General features: G+C 35.1%; 2 protein-coding genes across 4 annotated transcripts; one reads left to right on the top strand and one right to left on the bottom strand.

The window, feature by feature from the left end:
• The first annotated feature begins 4,637 nt into the window (after positions 1–4,637).
• On the top strand, positions 4,638–13,854 carry LOC141697033 (general transcription and DNA repair factor IIH helicase/translocase subunit XPB1). The gene is made up of 20 exons (XM_074501215.1): positions 4,638–4,775; positions 4,870–4,907; positions 4,988–5,054; positions 5,475–5,634; positions 5,739–5,961; positions 6,050–6,106; positions 6,282–6,416; positions 6,591–6,671; positions 7,491–7,578; positions 7,751–8,088; positions 8,243–8,318; positions 8,403–8,596; positions 9,202–9,365; positions 9,451–9,523; positions 9,939–10,052; positions 10,417–10,497; positions 10,625–10,684; positions 10,848–10,931; positions 11,296–11,438; positions 13,516–13,854. The coding sequence occupies exons 1-20, from the start codon at positions 4,766–4,768 to the stop codon at positions 13,598–13,600; spliced, it is 2,271 nt and encodes a 756-aa protein (XP_074357316.1). The 5' UTR covers positions 4,638–4,765; the 3' UTR covers positions 13,601–13,854.
• A 1,499-nt stretch (positions 13,855–15,353) lies between these two features.
• On the bottom strand, positions 15,354–18,121 carry LOC141698288 (phosphoglycerate mutase-like protein AT74H). Of its 3 annotated transcripts, none has more exons than XM_074502961.1 (5): positions 17,531–18,121; positions 17,303–17,422; positions 17,009–17,222; positions 16,131–16,211; positions 15,354–16,018 (listed from the first exon to the last, which is right to left on the bottom strand). In XM_074502961.1, coding segments are annotated over exons 1-5 (951 nt in total). In that variant the 5' UTR covers positions 18,066–18,121; the 3' UTR covers positions 15,354–16,017. The 3 variants fall into 3 exon arrangements, with proteins under 3 accessions (XP_074359062.1, XP_074359060.1, XP_074359061.1); XM_074502959.1 differs by having other exon boundaries at positions 15,354–16,022; positions 17,531–18,118; XM_074502960.1 differs by having other exon boundaries at positions 15,354–16,022; positions 17,540–18,115.
• Positions 18,122–22,825: the final 4,704 nt, after the last annotated feature.

Here is a 22,825-nt window from a genome sequence, read left to right as displayed (position 1 = left end):
TTCCATGTAGGATATTCAGCCTTCTTCAGAATGGGATTTTTTATACTTTCATACTTGTTTAGAGACATGTTTAGATCGATTCTGATAGTGAATTATCAGTTCGCTCTGATACCAATTGTTATCCAGTAAGGATACAATTGTTTAAAGGGGTTGGATATAATTGTATAAATGTTTCGAACAAGTAATAAAATATAACAGCTTTTTATATTTCTGATAAAAACTGTTACAAAACTCTCTCAAGAAATACTGATGTTCTTGAGAGCTGCTAGGTCGTATGATGCTCAAGTTAATTCACTATGTGGTGACCTAAACTGTGTTTAAATAATACACAACTATAACTAAACAATCTAGGATATGCATTATCAAAAGCTAACCGAAACTAATACATATCTTCAACTGAATAGATAAAGTCCTATTACTCAGACATAAGAGATATCTATTCTAAAATATAAGGAACAGAACAAATCATCTAAGCTGACTTTCTCCAGATACTGATGACATCCAAATGTTGATGATGTATCAAATCCTGACGACACATCAAATACTGATGACACCCGAACAACCAGATCCTGAGCTTCTTCTGATCATTGAGAATCAGTACGTAACACCGTTCATAATGATTCTAAATTCAGGTGTTTGGAAAATGTATCACTCTCAAGATGACAGTTGGGTTTCATGTATCTGTTTTTATTTATTAGTTTGATACTTTGATTTTTCTATAACGTGACATACTTTGGGTATTTGTGTCGGCAATTGATGATTAAAAATGCAATATTATTTTAGTATTTTTCACAATAATTATGTTTCTAATATATTTACTGAATAGAATTAATTGTTTTTTTGTGGCAAGGTAAGAAAAATCTCCGATAATTATAAACCCCAAATTAACATTTTTAACATTTATGGTCTGCAAATTCTGAATGTAGCTCAAAAGTACAATCTCTTCGATTCTTTATTTATTCTTCTCCGGCTAAATATCGATATAAATTTACATGCCACCATATTAAAATCGAAATGTTTATTTATCACTTTGCTTCTTTCCAGATGAGGTATAATATTTTTTTCTCTTTTATATTGAAATAATGAGCTTCGAACCCAAGGATGTGAGTATCTTAGCAAACATATTCAATAGATATTTGGATTTATGCTCGTAGTAAATGTGGATTTGTATTTACGCGTAGAACTAAGTTTTAGTTGTCTTTTTAAAAAAATTTGTTGGTTCTGCTTCCATATTTAAAGAGGTAGACAACATATGATTTCTGTTTTATTTCGAGTTTTTAAAGGTGAAAGTAGAAAAAGTAGTTTCTTCTCATAGAAATTTACAACATTTTTTCTTACTTTTGTAAAGCTCAAACCTGTGGATCATCGGACCAAAATTGCAATTTACATTTACTACGTACTTTGAGCTTATACTTTCCGAGACATTTACCTTCTTTTCATGGAAACCACCCTAATATTTGTTATCACTGCATCGTACTACTTTCCCATTGGAAATATGTCCAATATATCATTTTATAGAAACACTTATACATATGTATGTCCAATATCTCATTTTACAGAAACACTTATACATATATGTGCGGCAGCAAAAAATTTCAACTATTTTTTTACACTTTCTTTATTAACCGCGTGAAGTGCGGTTTATTCACCTAGTGTATCAATAATTGATAACGGATGACATGTACTCAGGATCAAAATTTAGATTATTGTGATCTTTAATTTGATTGTTAATGCTAATTTTTAAGTTAATGAATAAAAATATATTCATTATTTTTTCAAAAAAAAATATAAATGTAATTATTTATTAAGCTGACTTTTTTTTGGTAGTGGCATAATTTGAACGTTTCATTATTTTTATCGAATTAAAATGATTTAACAATTATATTTTTCTTTCTATTCATATATTTAATAAAATCATAGTTACAATACTTAATTATGTATATTTATTTCTATTTCTTAGGAACATCTAAGGATACAGAACATTATTATACATATATTTATAAACATATTTTTCGTACCGTGTGAAGCGCGATTTTTTACCTAGTTGCCTTATACTTGAATTTCACCGAACAACATGAGTTTCATTCTTCTTTTAAGGGGAACATTAAGTGTAATACATATAATTAATTAAATAACTATTATTATTGTTAATAATATTAAATTGTTAAAATTATATTCTTTTAGACGATACAATTTTAACCAAAATAAATAATAAATATTAATTTTATTATAGAAATTAACTAATAAGATTAAAACCATCATCATCATCATCGTATCCAATAATACCGTCTGGCGCAGTGTCTGGGGAGGGTATAGCGTACGCAGCCTTACCCTTATTACAAAGAATGAAGAGACTGTTTACTCAAAAGACCCCTGGCTTGTGTGTGCATAAATATGTGTTTCTTAAATAAAAAATGATAAACCATGATATATAGAAGTAAGAAAAAGTAAGAAAGACAATAGCTCAGCCATGATTATATTTTTATAATTTAAATTTTATTATAGATAATTATATATAAAATATACTATAATATAAAAAAAATTGCATAATATATTTGAAATTCTGGTGGCACCAGTTGTAAATAAAGAGAAATGGACATAAATGTCACTATTTCAGTAAAAAAAAATGCCCAAAATGTCATTTCTGATAATTATGACCCAAAATGTCACTTTATGACAGGGTATCGTGTAACGTTTTGAAAATAGGACAAAACGCTGCACGAAGTAGCCTATGACCCATTATATTTTTTTTAAAAAAAAGTACACCACATGCTACATCAATTAGCGTTTTCTTTTTTAAGCTTTATTTGTGTTTTGTTTTAGGGCCGAAAATATTACTTAATGTTATATTTTCAATAATCATTTTTCAATTTAGTGATGTACCATAATTTAACAAATTTTAATTTTTTAAGATTCAATAATCCTCTTTTGGGGTTTTAGAAATATTAAAATAAATAAATTAATAAAACATACACCAACTTTTTTTATCATAGGGAACCCGTAAAATAAATAAATTAATAAAACATACACCAAATTTTTTTTATCGTAGGGAACCCGCAGTCGCTACCCTTCGGTGCACACTGGTTAAACCCAGGGCTAACACATTAGCCTGCAAACCATGTGAACCAAGGTAAACCGCACTTAATCCACAGTCTCTGGGTTCAGGAGGTATTAGGATTTAGGGTTCCCTAGAGCCTAAACTTTAATTTAATCTAGGGTTACGACCTTAAACCCTAGAAACCAAAAATGTAAAGTCCAAAGAGACATGTTCAATAATTGTTAAGAAATGACATGTAATCAGGCTCAAAATTTAGTTTCTGGTGATCTTTAATTTGATGGTTAATGTTGTTAATTTTTGAGTTAAAGAATAAAAATATATTTATAATTTTTCAAAAAAATATATTTAATTATTTATTAAGTTGACTTTTTCTTGGTAGCTGCATAATTTGAACATTTCATTATGTTTATCGAATAATAATGATTTAACAGTTATATTTTTCTTTCTATTCATATATTTAATAAAACTATAGTTACAATACTCAATTATGTATGTTTATTTCTATTTCTTAGGAACATCCAAGGGAGATATTACCTAGTTGCCTCGTACTTGAATTTCGCTGAACAATAGTTAGCTTGGTTTTTCCTGAGTTTCACTCTTTTTTTGATAAACAAAGTGAAAAATTCATTAAAACTTTGAACCCAGCCGGGACAAACCCATAAATTGTCAACTACAACTTGATTATGAAACAAAAATCGAGCTAACCAAATAGTTGTTTTGTTTTTAGATCGTTTAACACATAGAATATTCAAATTCTTTAATCTAAAAAGTATTACAATAATATCACGAGTAATCCAACCTACATCAATTTCGAAACTAGTAATAATACAATTGAACTTCACATAAGCACCATATGTAGGCCAATGTTCAGAACTATCAGTTATATCAACTGATATTAGAGCAACAAATGCCCCTAAAACACGATCACTTTTTTGTTGTGAAAGGTGAGTTTTTTCGATATCTACCACCGTCCCAGAGATCTGATACAAGTTTTACAGATCTCCAAAAATATCATATAAATCCTTCCTAGAGCGACTACCAAAACCGGCAACAAAAGAGAGAAAAATATCAAAATATAAAATACTAACATCCCAAAAAGATGGGTACGATTAACAAACTTGATAACAAAGTACTCGACAAGATCTCATCCGAAAAAAATTAGATCTTGATTTTATTGAAAAAAATGATAGATAAATAAAAAGGGAGATGAGAGAGCGAAAAGGGGTTTGATCGATTGATGGATGAAGATTGAGGAATGTAAAAGTGGCGGCTAAAACTCTAATTTTGGTGGTCGACTCTCGGAACAAGCGATATCAACAATAGTTTCACTCTTTTTAAGGGGAACATTCGGTGTAATACATATAATAAATTAAATAATTATTATTATTGTTAATAATATTAAATTATTAATATTATATTCTTTTAGACAATACAATTTTAACCGAAATATATAATTAACATCAATTTTATTATAAAAATTAACAAATACGATTAAAATATATTTTAAAATAAAATTATATAAAATACACTATAATATTAAAAAATTTGCATTATATATTTAAAATGCCGGTGGCACCGGTTGTAAATAAAATGCAATAGTTGATATTCCGGATCGTTTTATAAAGGTGTGTTGTTCTTGTTCTCAAATTTTGGGATGCTTTGTAATTTTCAGTTTGTATAACCTCATCAAGTTCAGATTTTTGAATCATGGGCCACGGTAATAATATCCACACAACTCATAGTTTTTGTTTGATAATCATCTTATTGTATAGATTTTGATTATAAAACCGTTTGGTTCATATGAATTCCAGGTGAAAAAGGTCGGCCCAGCAAAAGGCACAAGGCTAAGGTTCCTTATATCTTAAATAATTTGTTGGGTTTTTGTTTTCATTTTGTATTCATGGTGTGTTTTTATTATATGTTGTCCAGGAGGATCATAGGGCTGAAGAAGAAGAGCCCTACTATGCAGAAGAATTTGAAGACATTAATCAAGATGGTAACTTTTTGTCTATGTGTGTGTTTGTGTGAGTGTGTGTGTTGTTCTCAACTCTTTATTGGTTGTATTGTGTATTCCTTTAGCTTAAAGGATCTTGATTAAACTATAAAGCCAAAACCTTTTGGTTGATTATTGGTGGATGTGTTGAAATATGTGTCTTATCAAGTAAGGACTTCAATGGATATAGGAAATGAAAGCCCTTGGGTTGATTTGTGTATTGTTCTGAATTGTTAGTTGGGTATTTCATGTGTTTCGGTAGTGTACGGGGCTTAATCAAGATGGGGATCAAATCCCGTTAGTTGATTGTTGATTGAGTTGGATTTTTTTTTTTTTTGAATAATTTTTTGGGTTGCTATTTTTAAATTCACTATGCTGTGAATGTAGTGTTGATTGAATGTGAACTATGTTGATTTGAAATAGGGGAAAATAGAAGAGATTTTACTAAGTTGGAGCTCAAGCCAGATCATGCGAATAGACCTTTATGGGCTTGCGCTGATGGGCGCATCTTTCTTGAAACTTTTTCTTCCCTCTACAAACAAGCATATGATTTTCTTATTGCCATTGCAGAGCCAGTCTGCAGGTAAGTTTTCTTTTAACGTACAAGAGAGAATATAATTTGTTGGGTGTGCTATCTTATATTTTTTGATTTTGTGCTGAATCTTTTAATTTATTTTTTCTCTGTAGGCCAGAGTCTATGCACGAGTACAATTTGACTCCACACTCGTTGTATGCGGCTGTATCAGTGGGTCTTGAAACCGAAACTGTTATATCTGTTTTAAATAAACTGTCAAAAACGAAGCTTCCCAAGGAGATGATTGACTTTATACATGCTTCAACTGCCAATTATGGCAAGGTGAAGCTAGTACTTAAGAAGAATCGATATTTTGTCGAATCTCCATTTCCAGAGGCAAGTAATATTGGCTCTTATAGTTCTAGTTTTTTTTGATATACTGAAACCTTTATTGATAAAAAGCTTAGTATGATTGTCTGTGTAGGTACTGAAGAAGTTGCTGAAGGATGAAGTTATATCTCGTTCAAGGATATCTTCCGAGGTTTGTTCTGTAAATTAATATGCACAACTGTAACAAGTACTAGCTTAATACTCACTATTATGTCCACGAGTTTTTATATGTATATGAATTTAACTTAGCTAGTAGAATGTCTACAATTTCATCTATCAAGCTTATTTTTTCCTACCACACTTTGTTCTGTAATTGGGGGATGCAGGGAAATGATGGTTTCACAATTAGCAAGTCATTGGGTGAAATCGAAGGTAGACATGAGGAGTTACTTAATGAAGCACAATTAGCTGCTGCAGCGGAAGAGAAAGAAGCTCACGCATTTGAAGTTGATCCTGCTCAGGTAACTCAATGCATTTTTTGTAATTAAAATTTTATTTCCTGTCGGACAGTTGCATTATTAAGTACATTTTTTGCATATATACAGGGGGATTGGGATACCCCTTATCAGTGCTTAGTTGTTTATCATTTTTTGAATGCTAGATTGCTCAATGACTAGTATCTTTCTTAATTACAGGTTGAAAATGTTAAGCAGCGTTGCTTGCCAAATGCTTTGAACTATCCGATGCTCGAGGAGTATGATTTCAGAAATGACACCGTGAGTTGATTTTCAATTTGTTTAATCGTTGGCTGAATTTTTATTAAATTTTTTATTGATTTTAAAAGTTTTGGTAGACAATACTTTTCTTTAAAAATAAATGTTGAAAGATTAGTTAATGAATATGTTACACGGGGACGCCTACTAGGTGGAGTACCGAATTTTGGGGACGTCTCGGGGACGGGGACGCCATGGGGACGGCGGGTTGATATTGGGGACGTTTCTTGGACTAAAATGACACATATACCCGTCCCCAATTAAAAGAAACATACAAAACTCTAGTCTTAGCCGCTTCCAATGAGTTATATACATGCTTTTCATATATACATACAAATATAATGCTTCTCAAACTACTTTCTCTCTCGAACAAAAAAACATAACTCCTTCATTATTCATTATCAATGTGGGATGTTGGTGGAGATAATTTTGACTCTCTAGGAGATGTTGGATTATTGGAATTTGCAGAACTTTCACTTGACGAGTCTGAAATGGAGAATGAGTTGATCTGCGACGATGTTAATATTTGAGAATGTTGCATCTATCCTATTTATACGGTTTTTTTATATATTATTAATATATTACTTGCCGTCCCCGTACCCTTTAATTTTAAAATTGCCGTTTCATGTCCCCGTCCCTGTACCCGGATATGTTCCCATACCCGTCTCCGTGCAACATACAATTTACTGAGGAATGCAATTGCTAGTATGAGTGATAATGTGTCCTGTGTTAACGTAGGCTTCCATATTTGTGTTTATTCTTGCCATTAGCAGGTTAATTGTTGCTACATTTATGTATTGTTTATTTTCTCAAACAAAACAGGTCAATCCTGATCTTGACATGGAATTGAAGCCTCAGGCACAGCCACGACCCTATCAAGAAAAGAGTCTTAGTAAGATGTTTGGGAATGGTGAGCTTAATTGTGCCTTATTGATCTAATATTACTACATAGTATATCTAAAGCTATTAATAGTCCCACTTAATAACATTGACCCGTTCACAGAAGTTACTTTACCTAAATTGATGAACTACTGGTTCTCACTCACTTGCTCATGTCCTTTTCTTAACAAAAAATACTGCAGGTAGAGCTAGATCTGGTATTATTGTATTACCATGCGGTGCAGGGAAGTCTTTAGTCGGTGTATCTGCAGCTTCCCGTATAAAAAAGAGCTGCCTTTGTTTAGCAACCAATGCTGTTTCAGTGGACCAATGGGCGTTTCAGTTTAAGTTATGGTCGACCATTCGAGACGATCAAATCTGCCGGTTCACATCTGATAGCAAAGAGAGATTTCGAGGTAATGTTGGTGTTGTGGTGACTACTTATAACATGGTAGCATTTGGCGGGAAGCGATCTGAAGAATCTGAAAAGATTATCGAGGAGATAAGAAATAGGGAATGGGGTTTGCTTCTCATGGACGAGGTGATCGCATGATTTTCTGGCATTTGATATTCTTAGCATGTAAATATATTTAAGGATATTTTTTATGTACGTTCCAATTATTATGCATAAAATTTTATCTAGTTGATGTATTCGTAATTCCTGCTTTTACATTCCAATTCTTCATTTTGTTCAGGTCCACGTGGTTCCTGCTCACATGTTTCGAAAGGTCATCAGCATTACCAAATCTCACTGCAAACTTGGGTTAACTGGTATGCGTGTGCTTAAATTGATCTATATACTCCTAAAACAATAAATCCTGTTACAATCTAAGACTGGAACTTTGTGAATTCAAGCTACACTTGTGCGTGAGGATGAAAGAATTACGGACTTGAACTTTTTGATTGGACCCAAGTTGTACGAAGCAAATTGGCTGGATTTGGTAAAGGGCGGGTTTATAGCAAACGTTCAGTGTGCTGAAGTGTGGTGTCCAATGACAAAGGAGTTCTTCGCCGAATATTTGAGAAAAGAAAATTCTAAAAAGAAGCAGGTTTGTTGGTTTTATAGATTTCTTTTTGCCAAAATTTGATGCTAGTTAATTGAACTATTGACCAGAAGCTATATAGCAGACGTACAGAATAGAAAGTGTTATTGACTAACCAACCAATACGGTTTCCAGAGTATATTATATTGCAGGGACAAATTGATCTGTCGAAGTGATTTGCATCTAAGAATAAAGAATCAATTGTTATGCGCATCCCCTAATAAGAAATTCAAATAATAATAGAGAAGATTTAGTAACTGAAGACTATCACATTCTTCATGGCTTAACCTCTTTCTTATTACAAAATTATCTCTTTCTTATTCTTTTCATCTTTGTACTTCTGTGCTTTGCTTAGCAACCAGGTATATGGTTATTAAACAATTTCTTTCTCTAACGAAAAATATTGCACAAAAAATGATTAGAAATTGAAGTCGAGTTAGTCAACTTATTCAGTACTTTAAGAAATACATTTCATCTCATAATCGTTGGAATCTTTGACACTTTATACAGTCATAGAAACAAATTTTAAAATGTCGGTGAGTAAACTTCTTTTGTAATACTTCTATAGTTTTTCCTTCTTCATAACTAATGTTTCCTTGATTCGTTCTCAGGCACTTTATGTGATGAACCCTAATAAGTTCAGGGCTTGTGAGTTTCTTATTCGATTTCATGAGGAGCAACGCCGTGATAAGATAATTGTATTTGCCGACAATCTTTTTGCTCTCATAGAATATGCAAAGAAGCTAAAGAAACCTATGATATATGGTGCCACGAGGTTTTTGAGACGTTTAACTCTTCAAGATATACTCTTCTTCATGATATATTACATTACTGAACAACAATCACTTTGTACAATGCAGCCATGTTGAGAGGACAAAAATTCTTGAAGCTTTCAAAACAAGTCGTGACGTGAACACAGTTTTCCTTTCGAAGGTATATAGTTGAGTAAGACAGCTGTAATGGTTGTAATGGTTGCATGTAGTTTCTTAAACTTTTAGATTAGGTGGCTCAAGTCATTTAATTTAGTGAATGTTTATTATAATGTATTCATTTTAGTTAAGATTTTTCAAGTGCTGCTACAAGGCAATTTATTTTCTTTTCTCAAGTGTCTATATCTTTTGTTTTTATGAGGTGTTTTAGACTTTCTGTGGTGAATTGCGTGGAGTTGTTCAGAGTAAATATAGGGACCTTTGTTTAGCCATAATTAATAGGCTCCTCTACATATGGCCGGTGGTTGTTTTGGGGTCCTTTTGATTTCATGTGGTACATGGCTTGTACTTAAGTTATCCACCACCTTTTTAATGGTCATTACAGTGATGATCCAACTTTTGTTACTCATGTTGTGCAGGTAGGTGATAACTCTATTGATATTCCTGAGGCAAATGTGATCATTCAAATTTCGTCACATGCTGGTTCAAGGCGTCAAGAAGCCCAACGACTTGGTCGTATTCTAAGAGCGAAGGTATTAGTATAGTTCGTTGTTTATCTCAAGGTTCCTTAATTTTGATATGTGGCACTTAACATAATAGGTATTGCTAAGATGTTGGTAAAAGTTACAAAACTGCTACGCTATTGTGGTTGTAACATGCACTAAATATTTGTGCCAGATTTTTCTGTTTGAAGTATATACACGTATTCAAGGATCTGGATGTAAATTTTAGTGCATTAAACCTTGAACGAATAAAGTAATTGACAAGGTTCATCTTAAGTAAAGCAATAGATTTGATTCTTCTATTTAAAAATGAGTTCACATCTTGCATAGAAGGCTGCCCCTTCCTATTAGTTGTAACTAATTTACTCGTCTCTTTCCTCTGCTGGGTTGATAGGGACGGCTTCAAGATAGAATGGCAGGTGGTAAAGAGGAGTACAATGCCTTCTTTTACTCCCTAGTATCAACTGATACACAGGTACTCTGCTATTTCCATCGCACATGAGGTTCAATGCTTCAAGCTTATAATGTCAGATCATATGTTTCTCTGACGTGTAATTTTTTAAAGGAGGTGCATGCTGAATTTTTATAACTGTTGTATGCAGGAAATGTACTACTCAACAAAAAGGCAACAATTTTTGATCGATCAAGGGTACAGCTTTAAGGTACAACAAGTCTTATTTATTTGCATATACAGCGTAACTTCTCAATCGTTTTCATCTACATTCTGCGTTGACATAAGCCACGTTACATCTGCAATGTGTTAGTCTAGCACTATTACATTGTACTAATACGTGGGGTATATAACTATTGTACCGTTATCTGTAGGTCATTACGGGTTTGCCTCCACCAGATGCAGGACCAGAGCTGAGCTATTATAGTCTTGATGACCAAAATAAACTTCTTACAAAGGTATTTTTTATGCATACTATGCTTTGTACTTCTCTGTCATGTGATATTTATGCATGTCTATTTTGCTTGGACCAAATAATATTATATATGCAAAAACAGATATCACTAATCACATTACGATACTCTAGTTCTATCAGAGCATAATTACTAAAGGAACGCTTATTTGTGATTTTGATATTGTGCATTTTGCCGCACATCTCATATTCGCATGTGACCTTTTGAGACACAGATCAGCATTGCCTTCCAAGTAGCGTAACTTGCATAGCCTCTATGTATTGACTTTGGTCTATTGAAATTCGGTGAGTGTTCGAGCTTGTGCCTTCGCATGGTTGTACTGAGTCAATGATTCTTTTCTTTTAATTAGGTACTAACGGCAGGTGATGATCAAGTTGGTTTGGAGATTTTAGATGAGGATACAGATGATGTAGCCCTACAAAAAGCCCGTCGTTCCATGGGGTCTATGAGTTACATGTCAGGAGCAAATGGAAAGATTTACATGGAGTACAAGTATGATTATCACCTCTTGACTTTATATTTATGATATTCTGGTTCGGGACTGGGGGGAATCTAAGCAGTTCCTGAAAATTTTGTGTTAGTGCTGTCCAGTGGCGTACTTTGGATGATCAAAATGTGGGCATAGATTTTAATATAAAATTATAAAAGAAGACAAAATAAGGAGGGAGTACTAATCATTATTGTATTATAAATCAAGGTTGATTAAATTTAAAGACATAAATTTCAAGGTTGATTAAACACATATTGGAGGGGGATCTAAGCACTTCTCTAAAATTTCTCATATTAGTGTTGTCCAGTGGCGTACTCAGGATGGATCCAAATGTTTGCATAGATTAATATATATATGTAAAAGAATACAAATATAGAGAGAGTGCTAATCATTATTTTCTTACAAATCAAGGTTGATTAAACACATACTGCACCTGGGGTCTAATCGCTTGCTGAAAAATTTGAATTAGTGTTGTCCGATAAAGTATGGAGAGAAGAAGAAAAATAGGGTTTTATTATAATACGACTTGTTCTCAATTACAACCAAACAATAATAAAGGAAAGCATCCTTACAAGGAAACTATTACAATAATGAAACTATCCAATAATAAGAATATTATATATGTTAACATCTCCCCTCAAACTTACGATGGTAATCGAGAGTTTGCCAAACCAGAAACGAAGTCTTATAACCAAACGATCCAAAGCTGCAACTGAGAAAACAAGAGTATCCAAACGAATCTAGACATAGTCACAAATTCAAAACAACCAAAAGCTTCCAACATAATTTATAGTAACATAAGAGAAATCGTCCAAACTCGCAGTATCACAAGAGAAAACAGAGCAATCCAATAAAAGAAATTGTCCAAACATGCAGAAAGACAAGAGAAAACAGAGCAATTCAAGTGTATCCAACCCAAAATCAGAGTTAACAAGAAATCTAATCATCAAGAGAAGAACCGTCCATGTTATCTAATAACCAAAACAACTTTATAACTAAAACAAATCCGCAACCATCGAAACTAAATACAAATAACAAATTTGCAACGAAATTAAATCCAAATATAAAATCCAACCCAATAACCAATCCAAACAAACTCTAAATAACTGAATCCAAGTCAACAATCTGTATCCAATTTTCAACCAAATAAAAGACCAAATAAAATCTGTATCTCAATTCAAATTGTATCCAAATCTAATCAAATCTCGCGAAGGGTCAGTGTGCTTAGAGCACCAGATAGACTAAACTAATATGCCTAGAACACGAAATAAAATAAATCAATCCCTCAAAGGGCCAATGTGCCCGGAGCACCAAATAAACCAAACCAATCCCTCGTTGGGCCAGTGTGCCTAGAGCACCAGGTAAGATATAACAAAATGCGGAGAAGTATACAGATGTGCGGGCTACCACTAATCATCGACATGAGAAAATGAAAGGAAGATGAGCCCGGAGTACCAAATAAACTAAACCAATCCCTCAAAGGGCCAATGTGCCCGGAGCACCAAATAAACTAAACCAATCCCTCGTTGGGCCAGTGTGCCTAGAGCACCAGGTAAGATATAACAAAATGCGGAGAAGTATACAGATTTGCGGGCTACCACTAATCATCGACATGAGAAAATGAAAGGAAGATGAGAGGGAAAGGAAAAAAAACAATATTATCAAGGTCCAAGGAGCCAATATTATCAAAGAGAGATCAAGAGTGTGTATTAGAGTCCCAACCAAAACCAGCAGAAAAATTGTATGAGAGTCCCAAACAAACGCGGCAGAAAAGAACTTCAACCAAAATTAAAATATGATACTAATCATAAAATGCAGTGGGCGAGTGATTCCTTGCCGGCTAGCCCGCTGTTTCCCACCAGCACATACAAATTTTTGTTTAACTTAGTGTGATGCTATAAATTTTAAAATTAGTAAGTTTGAGTTGTGGACTGAGATTCCTTAAGAATTTAATTGCCTGCCGAACTTTTTTTTGGAGAAAAGCTTTTATACACAAGAACAAAGAGCATCATATAAATTCTAGTTTCTAATTTAATTTCTTGCACAGTGTATACTTATTACTTGTCTTTCCATACACAGTATGGGACGAAACAAAGGCCACATGAGAAGCAAGCCCAAGGATCCAACAAAGAGACATCAACTTTTCAAGAAACGCTTTGTTTAAGCATTACAAGCAAAGAGTTTAGTGCATGTGTGGCCATGCATACATAAAGATATTCCTTTGTTCGGAACAGAAACAGTGAACATTTACATCAACATAAGAGAGTACTCCGAGCTTTGTAATTGATTACGCATATGTATATGTTTTGTTAAGAATTATCTAATGCTTAGTTGGAACACGAATGGACTGAAGTTGGATTACCAAATGTTGTGGCGTTTTCTGAATCTTAGGTCTATACAGAATTCCAGTTCACCGAATTGCTCTAAGGCTCTCATTCCTTTTATATAGACATCGGTTTGGACTAAAAGGTCAAAATAGTCTGCAAGCTTCTGATTTCATAAAAGGCGGTTGTTGTAAGATTCAGGTAACTATGATGTCATTTCAGTTATGTCTATTAACGATGACGTCCTAGCATTTGTTATGCTCGAGTTGATACACATTTTTTATTATCTGGTAAGAAAGAGAATTTAATTAATTATTTTTTTGACTATTTGTTAGTGCGAGAGCACAAATTGACTTCTATTTTTATGTAATATTATCAAATTTTGGTTACGAAGAGGGGTCGGAAAAGAAAGTTGGAACATTATTTTTTGGGTACCATATGAAATGGCTAATACCATTCAGTCCTATTGGAATGGGTAAGAACTAAGTTATGCTGCTATTGTGGTTGGCACGCCCATTTTTATTGATAAACAAACTGCACTGCTAGAGCCTTTGTACTATGCTATGATATGTAGAATTCTTTCAAGATAGTTTTGGTACTGAGGAAGTGAGGATTATGACCACAATACTGACCTTAAAGATGTCCAATGCAACACTTTTATTGAGGATATTGTGCTCTTAAGCCTTAAACGTATGAAGAAAAGTAAGGTACATGACCCTGATAGGTTCCCGGTTGAGATCTCTCTGGACACCTGGGACGGTGTGGTTGGGGACTTTTTTCACACTACAGTTCTCCATCATAACATCAATGATGATATTCTACTTGTCCCCAAAGTGCAGACCCCTTATTTCATGACTGAGTTCCAGCCCATCTCTTATTAACATTGCTTACAAATGTATCTCGACAATTATAGCAGCCATGCCATGTTTAAGCTTATTATGCCCTCTCTAGTGAATAAAGCAGTTTATACCATGTAGGTAGATTACAGAAACCATCTTTCTTCCTGGAGAGCTCTTCAGTGGATATGTCAGGCCATTATGGCACTCCAAGATGTGCTCAAATGTTCTACAAGATTCCTTTCTTATGCTAGTCGACTCCAGTTAGTTAAGGCTGTAATGTTCTCTATTAAGTCATTCTAACCTCATAACTTTAAAAGGGTAATATAGACAGCAAGGGTGGTGCTAAATTAGCATAGAGAAAATTTTGTCTCCCTAGATCAGCGGGACTACATGATATCAAAGAATGCAATGATGCCTAGTTTCTTTATCTTATTTGACTGATACTAGATAAGAATGTTCACTCGATTTGGTTGGACTGAGTTATATACCATTTTATTAGTTGAGATACATACTGGAATGTACCTAAGCCAATTGATATCTAGTACAAACCGAGGCTTCAACTGGGAAGTGGGGGAGCATACTAGGTTCTGGCATGAACCATGAGGTCGATATAAAATTATCAATGTTGTCTATAATTATCACACATGGTGAATGATTTTATGGTTAATGCAAGTTTTTAGAGTCATCACAGACCTCTCTTCTTTTTTCCATTGCAACATGTGATAATTTTTCAACTTGAAAAATAAATAAGAAGTAAAGAGGAAGATAGAGTCTAAATATGAAATCTGTTACGTCCATGACAACAAGTACATTTGTGACCAGCGTACCAGGTCTGCTGTGCATCAAGGACATGCAACAAGTATTTCAGAAAGAAACATTTAAATCTCGCGCATTGCAAGTGCTCTACTACTATCACCTGTCGCTCTATTACCAGGTACACATTTTGGTTATATATATTGGTGTATTTGGTTAGACCAGTTTGTTGGTTGCTCATTAGCTTCAGCTTTGCAATCTTTGTGCAGTTTGTATGACTTTCCAACACTGTACACAAATGTTCCCTCTTTCCATGGGAACTCTTTTTTTTTTCCAAATTGGAATTATTTTTTTTTAAGTTTCGAACACCATTCCATACTTCCGTTGCTCTTTCAAACAATATATATGGCCACTCAAGTAGCTTGACAATTTACAAACATATTATTGGTTTCAAGTGTCCAACAACATTCTGATATCTCATGGTGTGGTAGTGCAACAACAAGCTCATTACCCATCCATCAGCCTTCACAACAAAAATCCAACTCCTTGTTTTCCTACCAGTTATTTCACGACGGAGGATATGCTTTCTTCATCTTCAAAGTGGGTGAAGAAAGAGGGCCCTGTCGTTAAGCTATCGTAATTTAACTCACCTGGTTTTGCTATTTTCTGCCTTCATATTTCACATCAAAAGAACACAGGTAGTTAGCAAAAAGAGGTAGAATTCAATTGTAAGCTGTTTGATGAGACTGTTAAGATTAGTTGGTGCAAGTTTTCTTACCATTCCTGGTCAGTTAACATTTCTTCTGTCAACCCAAACTCCCGTAGCTCCTCTTTTGTATGATGCATTAATAAGCTGTACCTGTTGTATATATATGGGTAATTGTAGTTACAGATTTTGAATCTCGTAAACAATATCTTGATCGCAAGTAATGTATCAAGACTGTGGCTAAAAATTGATTCAAACCAAATACGACTACATCATCTGTAGAACAAGAATTGACTTGAAGTCTGACATTTAGGTTTTGTAGACTACTAAGATGAGTTAAGACTTAAGAGTCTTGACTTTCCTTATTTTGCCTTTCAAGGAGACTTATGTTTAATTTCTAGAATTGTAGACTAGTGGATACCCTTCTTCTCTTGGTAACAAGAGGTTGAGAGTTTGAGCCATAGTATATATAGGCATCGTTACTTGAATAGAAATTTAGGTGATTCGGATTTCTGCTTTTTGGTAAAGATGGACTCAGTGCTTGTTTGAAATGACATGTAGATAATTTAATCTATCTAATGGTCCCTCGACGGAATAATGATCCCAGTTCCCAAGTTTGATCCTCTCAAATTATTTTTTGGGGCTTTGAAGTTCTCACTCGGGTCTTAGAAATTCTTTTAAGCGCTAGTGCAGTCCTTTGAAAGTAAGATCTGTTCAATCGCCTAGACTACAAGTAGGCAAAGACGTGATTAATCTCTGCCATGCTCTATTTGATGAATTATGATGCTTAAATGCAAAATGTGGTATCTTTCATAGATAAGATTGTGATATGTTAGTTATTCTGAAACTGCATACTACAGGAGACTGTCACAGACTAGTATAACCCAATTCTCTTATGAGAATGTTGTACTCTACTTTCCCAACAGAGGGAATTTTAGAGGAAAATGTACCTTCCACCATAACCTCTTTCCATCACCACTATGCTTCCATTGTTCATATTATGCAGTCCTTCGAATTGCGTCACTGTCCATTTGTACCACCTCATTAGGAAAACTCTCAATGTTAAACCATGTGATACTATCACCAGGTTCATGTTTGGACTCTGTTCACCAGGTGGCTGAAAGCGTCCAACGTCAATGTCGCTTTTTAATGTTTCCCTGAATCCTGCAGCTCTAGGTAAGGTACTATCATCAGTCATAGTTCTATACCAGAGTTAAAATAACCAAGCAATTACTCAACCATACCCGTTATTCTATCATAAACATCTGCTGCTGATTCTCCATTAGGAAAGCGATAGAAGAAACGTCCGTACAGATGCCTAGCAGCTTTTTGAATTTTCATTTGTTCCCTGTCCTGAAAGTTTCCTGCACAGCAGACGAAAGTAAGCAGTCTGAGAAAAGTTCAGAAAAAGAACCTGAAATTTTGACAAATTAACTAAAACTATCAAAAAAATATCAACATTTTCGGTGAACCTAAAGTACCAAAATCTTGCTCTCGCAAACGAGGCTCTTCTCTTAGCCCAACAATCCTGGATCTTCCAAAAGCCTTGCCAACATTTCGTAGAGTCTCCCTCGCTCTCTTATACGGAGACGCATAAAAGTACACTTTCCAATCATCTGCCTCGTCTTTCTCAATCATCTCCTTAATCATTTGGCCGCATTTTGCAGCCTCATTCAGTCCTTTCTCAGTTAATGCAATGTTAGGATCTGCCACTCTCGTGTAGGCGCCCTCATCGACGTTCCCTTCACTCTGTCCATGTCTAACTAAAATGATCCTACGTGGCCGAGGTGGCCTAATAGTATTCGAATTCTGAAGTACATTATTGTATGGATTAGGAAAACTAGCCAGGCCATTAGTGTCACCATCAGGGTCATGGCTAGCATCGTCACAGCTGCATCGGATTGAGAAAGTTAAAGTATGAAGCTTTTGGTGTAATATTGGAGACGAGGCTTGAAAGAATGTGGAAGATAAGGTAGACATTATTAGGTAAAATAGCAGCCAAAACATAAAAAAAATTTAGACCAAAAGTTGTAGCGGGGAAGTCATTTTCATGTGAACTTGTGGTAGCTAAGTGTAGTTATCAAAACACAGTTGTAATTTCATCATAGTCGGGGCATATTATGGGCCTCAGAGATTTTTTTATGGGCCTCGAAGATAATCTCCTAAAAGAATCAACCTTTTGTGGCCCGTAGAGATATTTACGTACTTGGCAGACAAATTGAGAAATTTCCGTAATAGTAAAACCTTATTTTATGCAAGTCATGTTAATATAGAAATTTTATTACCTGAAAAATAATGAATTTGAAGAGATATGTAATTATATTCATTCAGGATGATGTAATGATTAACAGTAATAATAATTATAAAGAAAGAAAGGATACACGTACCTCCATTAAAAAATTGTTAATTTATGTTTTATAAACCCTCATTGCCATCATTTAAGGTCAAGGTGGTGTTGTATATTGTTAAAACCCTACGTAGCTACAGCCGAGTTAGTTAAGCTATATATGAAGGAGTATAGCGATTCGTGGGATGAAACATATAACAATGATCTTGGTCTGTGGGGTGAAACCTATAACTATGATTATGCTCCAACTTCCGGTTTTGATAATAATGGTAATTTACTTGATGAGTGTCGTGTTAATGATATCTCGTCCATGAACCCTATAAGCACTCCTGGACAGGTGTTTTTCGAGGATTTTAATTGCAGCTTTACTGACGATGGACTAATGTTCCTATTTGCAACTGAGTCCCCGTTTAAGCCCTTTTTTGATTATCCTTTTCATTCTGTAAACCCCAGTGGAGAAGATCAATGCTTCTCCAATGTTGCAGTTGTGAATATAATCTGCGATTAATACATATAAATCAAATAAGTGTGCGCGTGAGTAAACGAAATCAAACAGAGAAAGAAAGGATATAAGCAAAGGGAGATCCTTGAGTTCAGTTGAAACTGTCTCCTTAAATCTATTTCGCCTCTCACCGTATGTGCGAGTCGATAGCTTCCCAGGATAAAACGAGGCAGCAGCTGCGTTACGGATAACGAGCACTTTCAGCGAGTTTGAACGAGTACGAAATTATCACCGAGAGAGAGAAGTAAGTTTTGTGTTTTGGAGGATGGCTGTTTATTCTGAGTTAGTAAACCCTAAACCCTATAGCGAAAATATATATGCTTAGAGAAACATGTGCACTACTTTTCTTATTTAATTAAACGCGTTAATTAAATTTAATTCGAGAGTCAATTATTATCCGTAATTGAATCGAATTATAACTGTCAAATCAATTCATATTCGTATTTATAAAATAAATACTGAATAATGAGTATTTATTTAAGAGCCCAAGCCCAATGAAAAAATAAATTAGCAAAATTAGTCTGTGATTATTCGGGCCAATTTTCTGCTACATTCGTGTCCGCACGTCGCACACGCGGGCAAGCCCGAAAGCTTCGCAAGCCTCGGATTACCCCTCGAAATACCACAATTTGCACCCTCCCTGCGTGCGCACGTAGGAGATGGAGCAACACCTTACTAACACTTTTAAACACTACTAAAGTGTTGTGCTAAATAAAGCAATGGAAACCCCTTTTCCATTTCAATGTGGGATACAAGTTTTCACATCTACAATTCCACCTTCAAGAGACCAACTTTGAATGATCGTATCTCATTCATCCCTTAACCATTTTGAGTGTTTCAAAGTGCCTCGGAAAGTTCTCACGGAGGAGAACATACTTCAAGCGACACCCACTCAAGAACGGCTCAAAATGACTTGACAATGTAGGGCTCAATTCCCACATTTTCCAACAATCCCCCACATGGATGAGATTGATATTTCAGTAGCACACACCAGACAGACAGACATGGAGTTTGACTTAGTGATAGTTTCTTCGATCAGATATAGCATACGATAGATAGAGAATGCTCCTTGAACCTTCGCTCGACTAAGCATACCGACTTTACTGGTAGATAGTAGACGTGCTTGTCCTTGAACTGTTCGACCGTTTGTGTAAACGATGATATACTTATCACTATATCGTTTCTGACTCGTTCAGCTCTCATGAGTATGTCCATTTTGGCCATGGAACATCGTCCTGGTTTTGCAGGAGTTTCTAGAGAATTGTGCCTCGCAATTCTCCTTTAAAGCGGCCCCACTTCTCTCCCACATAGGTGATCTTTATCTTATAGAGTAACCCATATTTATTCAACTGAATTCCATGCGTTCACTCCTGAACTCCATGTATTCATCAAAGATCATTAAAAGCTCAAAGCTCAACCTCGTACCTTACGGGTCTCACTGTTTCCTCATCATAGGAACAGGCCAGGGGTTACCCCCACAGTGATTTGTTCATCATGATTTAGTTGGCCCATTGAACCAAGTTCTTGAAATCTCCAGTCAGCAATGGTTGGGTGTCCACCATGATGCCGTTAAGCAATAGGCTTAAGGCCCATCCCTCTCGCTGATTTCTCAACCACTTCTCTTGATAACCCTTTGATTAGTGGATCCGCGATATTATCTTTTGACGGTATATAGTCAATAGTGATAATTCCGGTTGAGATCAATTGTCTAATGGAACTGTGTCATCGTCGTATATGACGAGATTTTCCATTATACATCGTGCTCTGTGCTCTGCCAATAACGAATTGACTATCACAGTGAATCCCTATTGCAGTTACAGGCTTTGGCCATCTTGGAATATCCTCCAAAAACTGACGTAGATATTCAGCCTCTTCGGCGCATTTATCTAGTGCCACAAACTCAGCTTCCATCGTGGAATGAGTTATCACCATTTGTTTTGAGGATTTCCATGATATTGCCGCTCCAGCTAATGTAAACACATAGCCACTCGTAGACTTAAGTTCCTTCTTACTAGATATCCAGTTTGCGTCAGTATATTCTTCTAATACTGCTGGGTATCTTCCATAGTGCAGTCCATAGTCTCGAGTTCCCCTCAAGTACCTTAGTACCCTTATGATCGCTTTCCAGTGATCAGCTCACGGATTACTCGTAAACCTACTCAACTTGTTAATTGAGTATGCAATGTCTGGTCTTGTACAGCTCATGAGGTACATCAGACTACCAATTATCCTCGAGTATTCCAATTGGAAAACGGCTACACCTTTGTTCTTGGATAGGTGCAAAGTCATATCCACAAGTGTCCTAGCTTTCTCAAAGTCATCCTTAAGAAACTTCTCAAGGATCTTGTCAACATAATATGGTTGACTTAATGTGAGACCCTCTGATGTTCTAGAAATTTGAATTCCCAGAATTACATTTGCTAGTCCCGTGTCTTTCATATCGAATCTTGATTTCAACATTTCCTTGGTAGATTTGATCACTTTATCATTGTTTCCGGCAATAAGTAGATCATCTACATATAGTGTCATCATGACATAGCCACTCTCGTTATCCTTGTAATAGGCACAACTATCACATTCTTTAATTTTGAAGCCATTGGCCAGTACGACCTCATCAAATTATTCATGCCATTTCATAGGCGCTTGCTTCAAACCATACAATGATTTCACCAATCTACAGACTTTTCTTTCTTGTCCTGGGATAACAAACCCTTCGGGTTGTTCCATGTAGATTTCCTCATCTATGTCTCCATTTAGGAAAGTTGTTTTCACATCCATTTGATGTACATTTAGATTACACATTGCATCAATAGCAAACATCATCCTTATGGACGTTATTCTCGTTACAGGAGAATATGTATCAAAGTAATCAAGGCATTTTTGTTGCTTGTATCCTTTAATCACAAGTCTGGCCTTATACTTATCAATAGTGCCATCAGTTTTCAACTTCTTCTTAAAAATCCACTTGCTACCTAATGGTTTGCAACCAGTTGGCAAGTCCACTAATTCCCAAGTATGATTCTGCATAATTGAATCAACTTAATTCTTGATGGCCTCTTTCCACATAGGTCCATCAGGTGAGGTAACCGCCTCCTTATAGGTTTTTGGGTCACCTTCTTCGAGCAAATAAGTCATAAAATCAGACCCATAAGATTTCTCTGTTCGTTGTCTTTTGCTCCTTTTCACTACCCCATATTTTCGTCTTCACTTTCGTCACTCTCATTATCATAATCTACAGACTCATGAGATCGTTTATACGTCGTAGGTTGTTGGTTTCCTGGATTACAGGGAAACATCATCTCAAAGAATGAGGCATTCCTTGATTCCATAATGGTATTCTTTTGAATATCAGGAATCTTGGATTCATGAATAAGAAACCGATATGCAGTATTGTGTGGAGGATATCCGATGAAGATACAATCCACAGTCTTAGGACATATCTTCACCTTCTTCGGTGTAGGGATCGGTACCTTTGCAGGGCACCCCCACACTTTCAGGTGTTGGTAACTTGATTTCTTTTTCTTCCACATTTCATAAGGACTTACATCATTATTCTTGTGCATCGTAATATTTAAAATATTATTTGCGCTTAAGATGGCTTCTCCCCACATCGATTGTGGAAGCCCAGAGCTTAACAACATCACATTCATCATCTCTTTCAGAATGTGATTCTTCCTTTCATCCACACCATTTGACTGAGGGGAGTATGGTGCAGTGACCTCATGGATTATACCATGTTGTGAACAGAATTCCCCAAATGGTTCAACATATTCACCTCCACGATCACTTCGTATCGTTTTTATTTTCTCAGTCTGTTGTGTCTCAACTTCTTCTTTATAGATTTTAAATTTATCTATAGCTTCGTCTTTGTTTTTCAACAAATATACATAGCAGTATTTTGTACAATCATCAATGAAT

This window comes from Apium graveolens, chromosome 11 (assembly GCF_009905375.1).
Source record: "Apium graveolens cultivar Ventura chromosome 11, ASM990537v1, whole genome shotgun sequence".
NCBI classification, from domain to species: domain Eukaryota; kingdom Viridiplantae; phylum Streptophyta; class Magnoliopsida; order Apiales; family Apiaceae; genus Apium; species Apium graveolens.
Note: the sequence above shows the minus strand (reverse complement) of the source record. Positions and strands in the feature narration are given on the sequence as shown.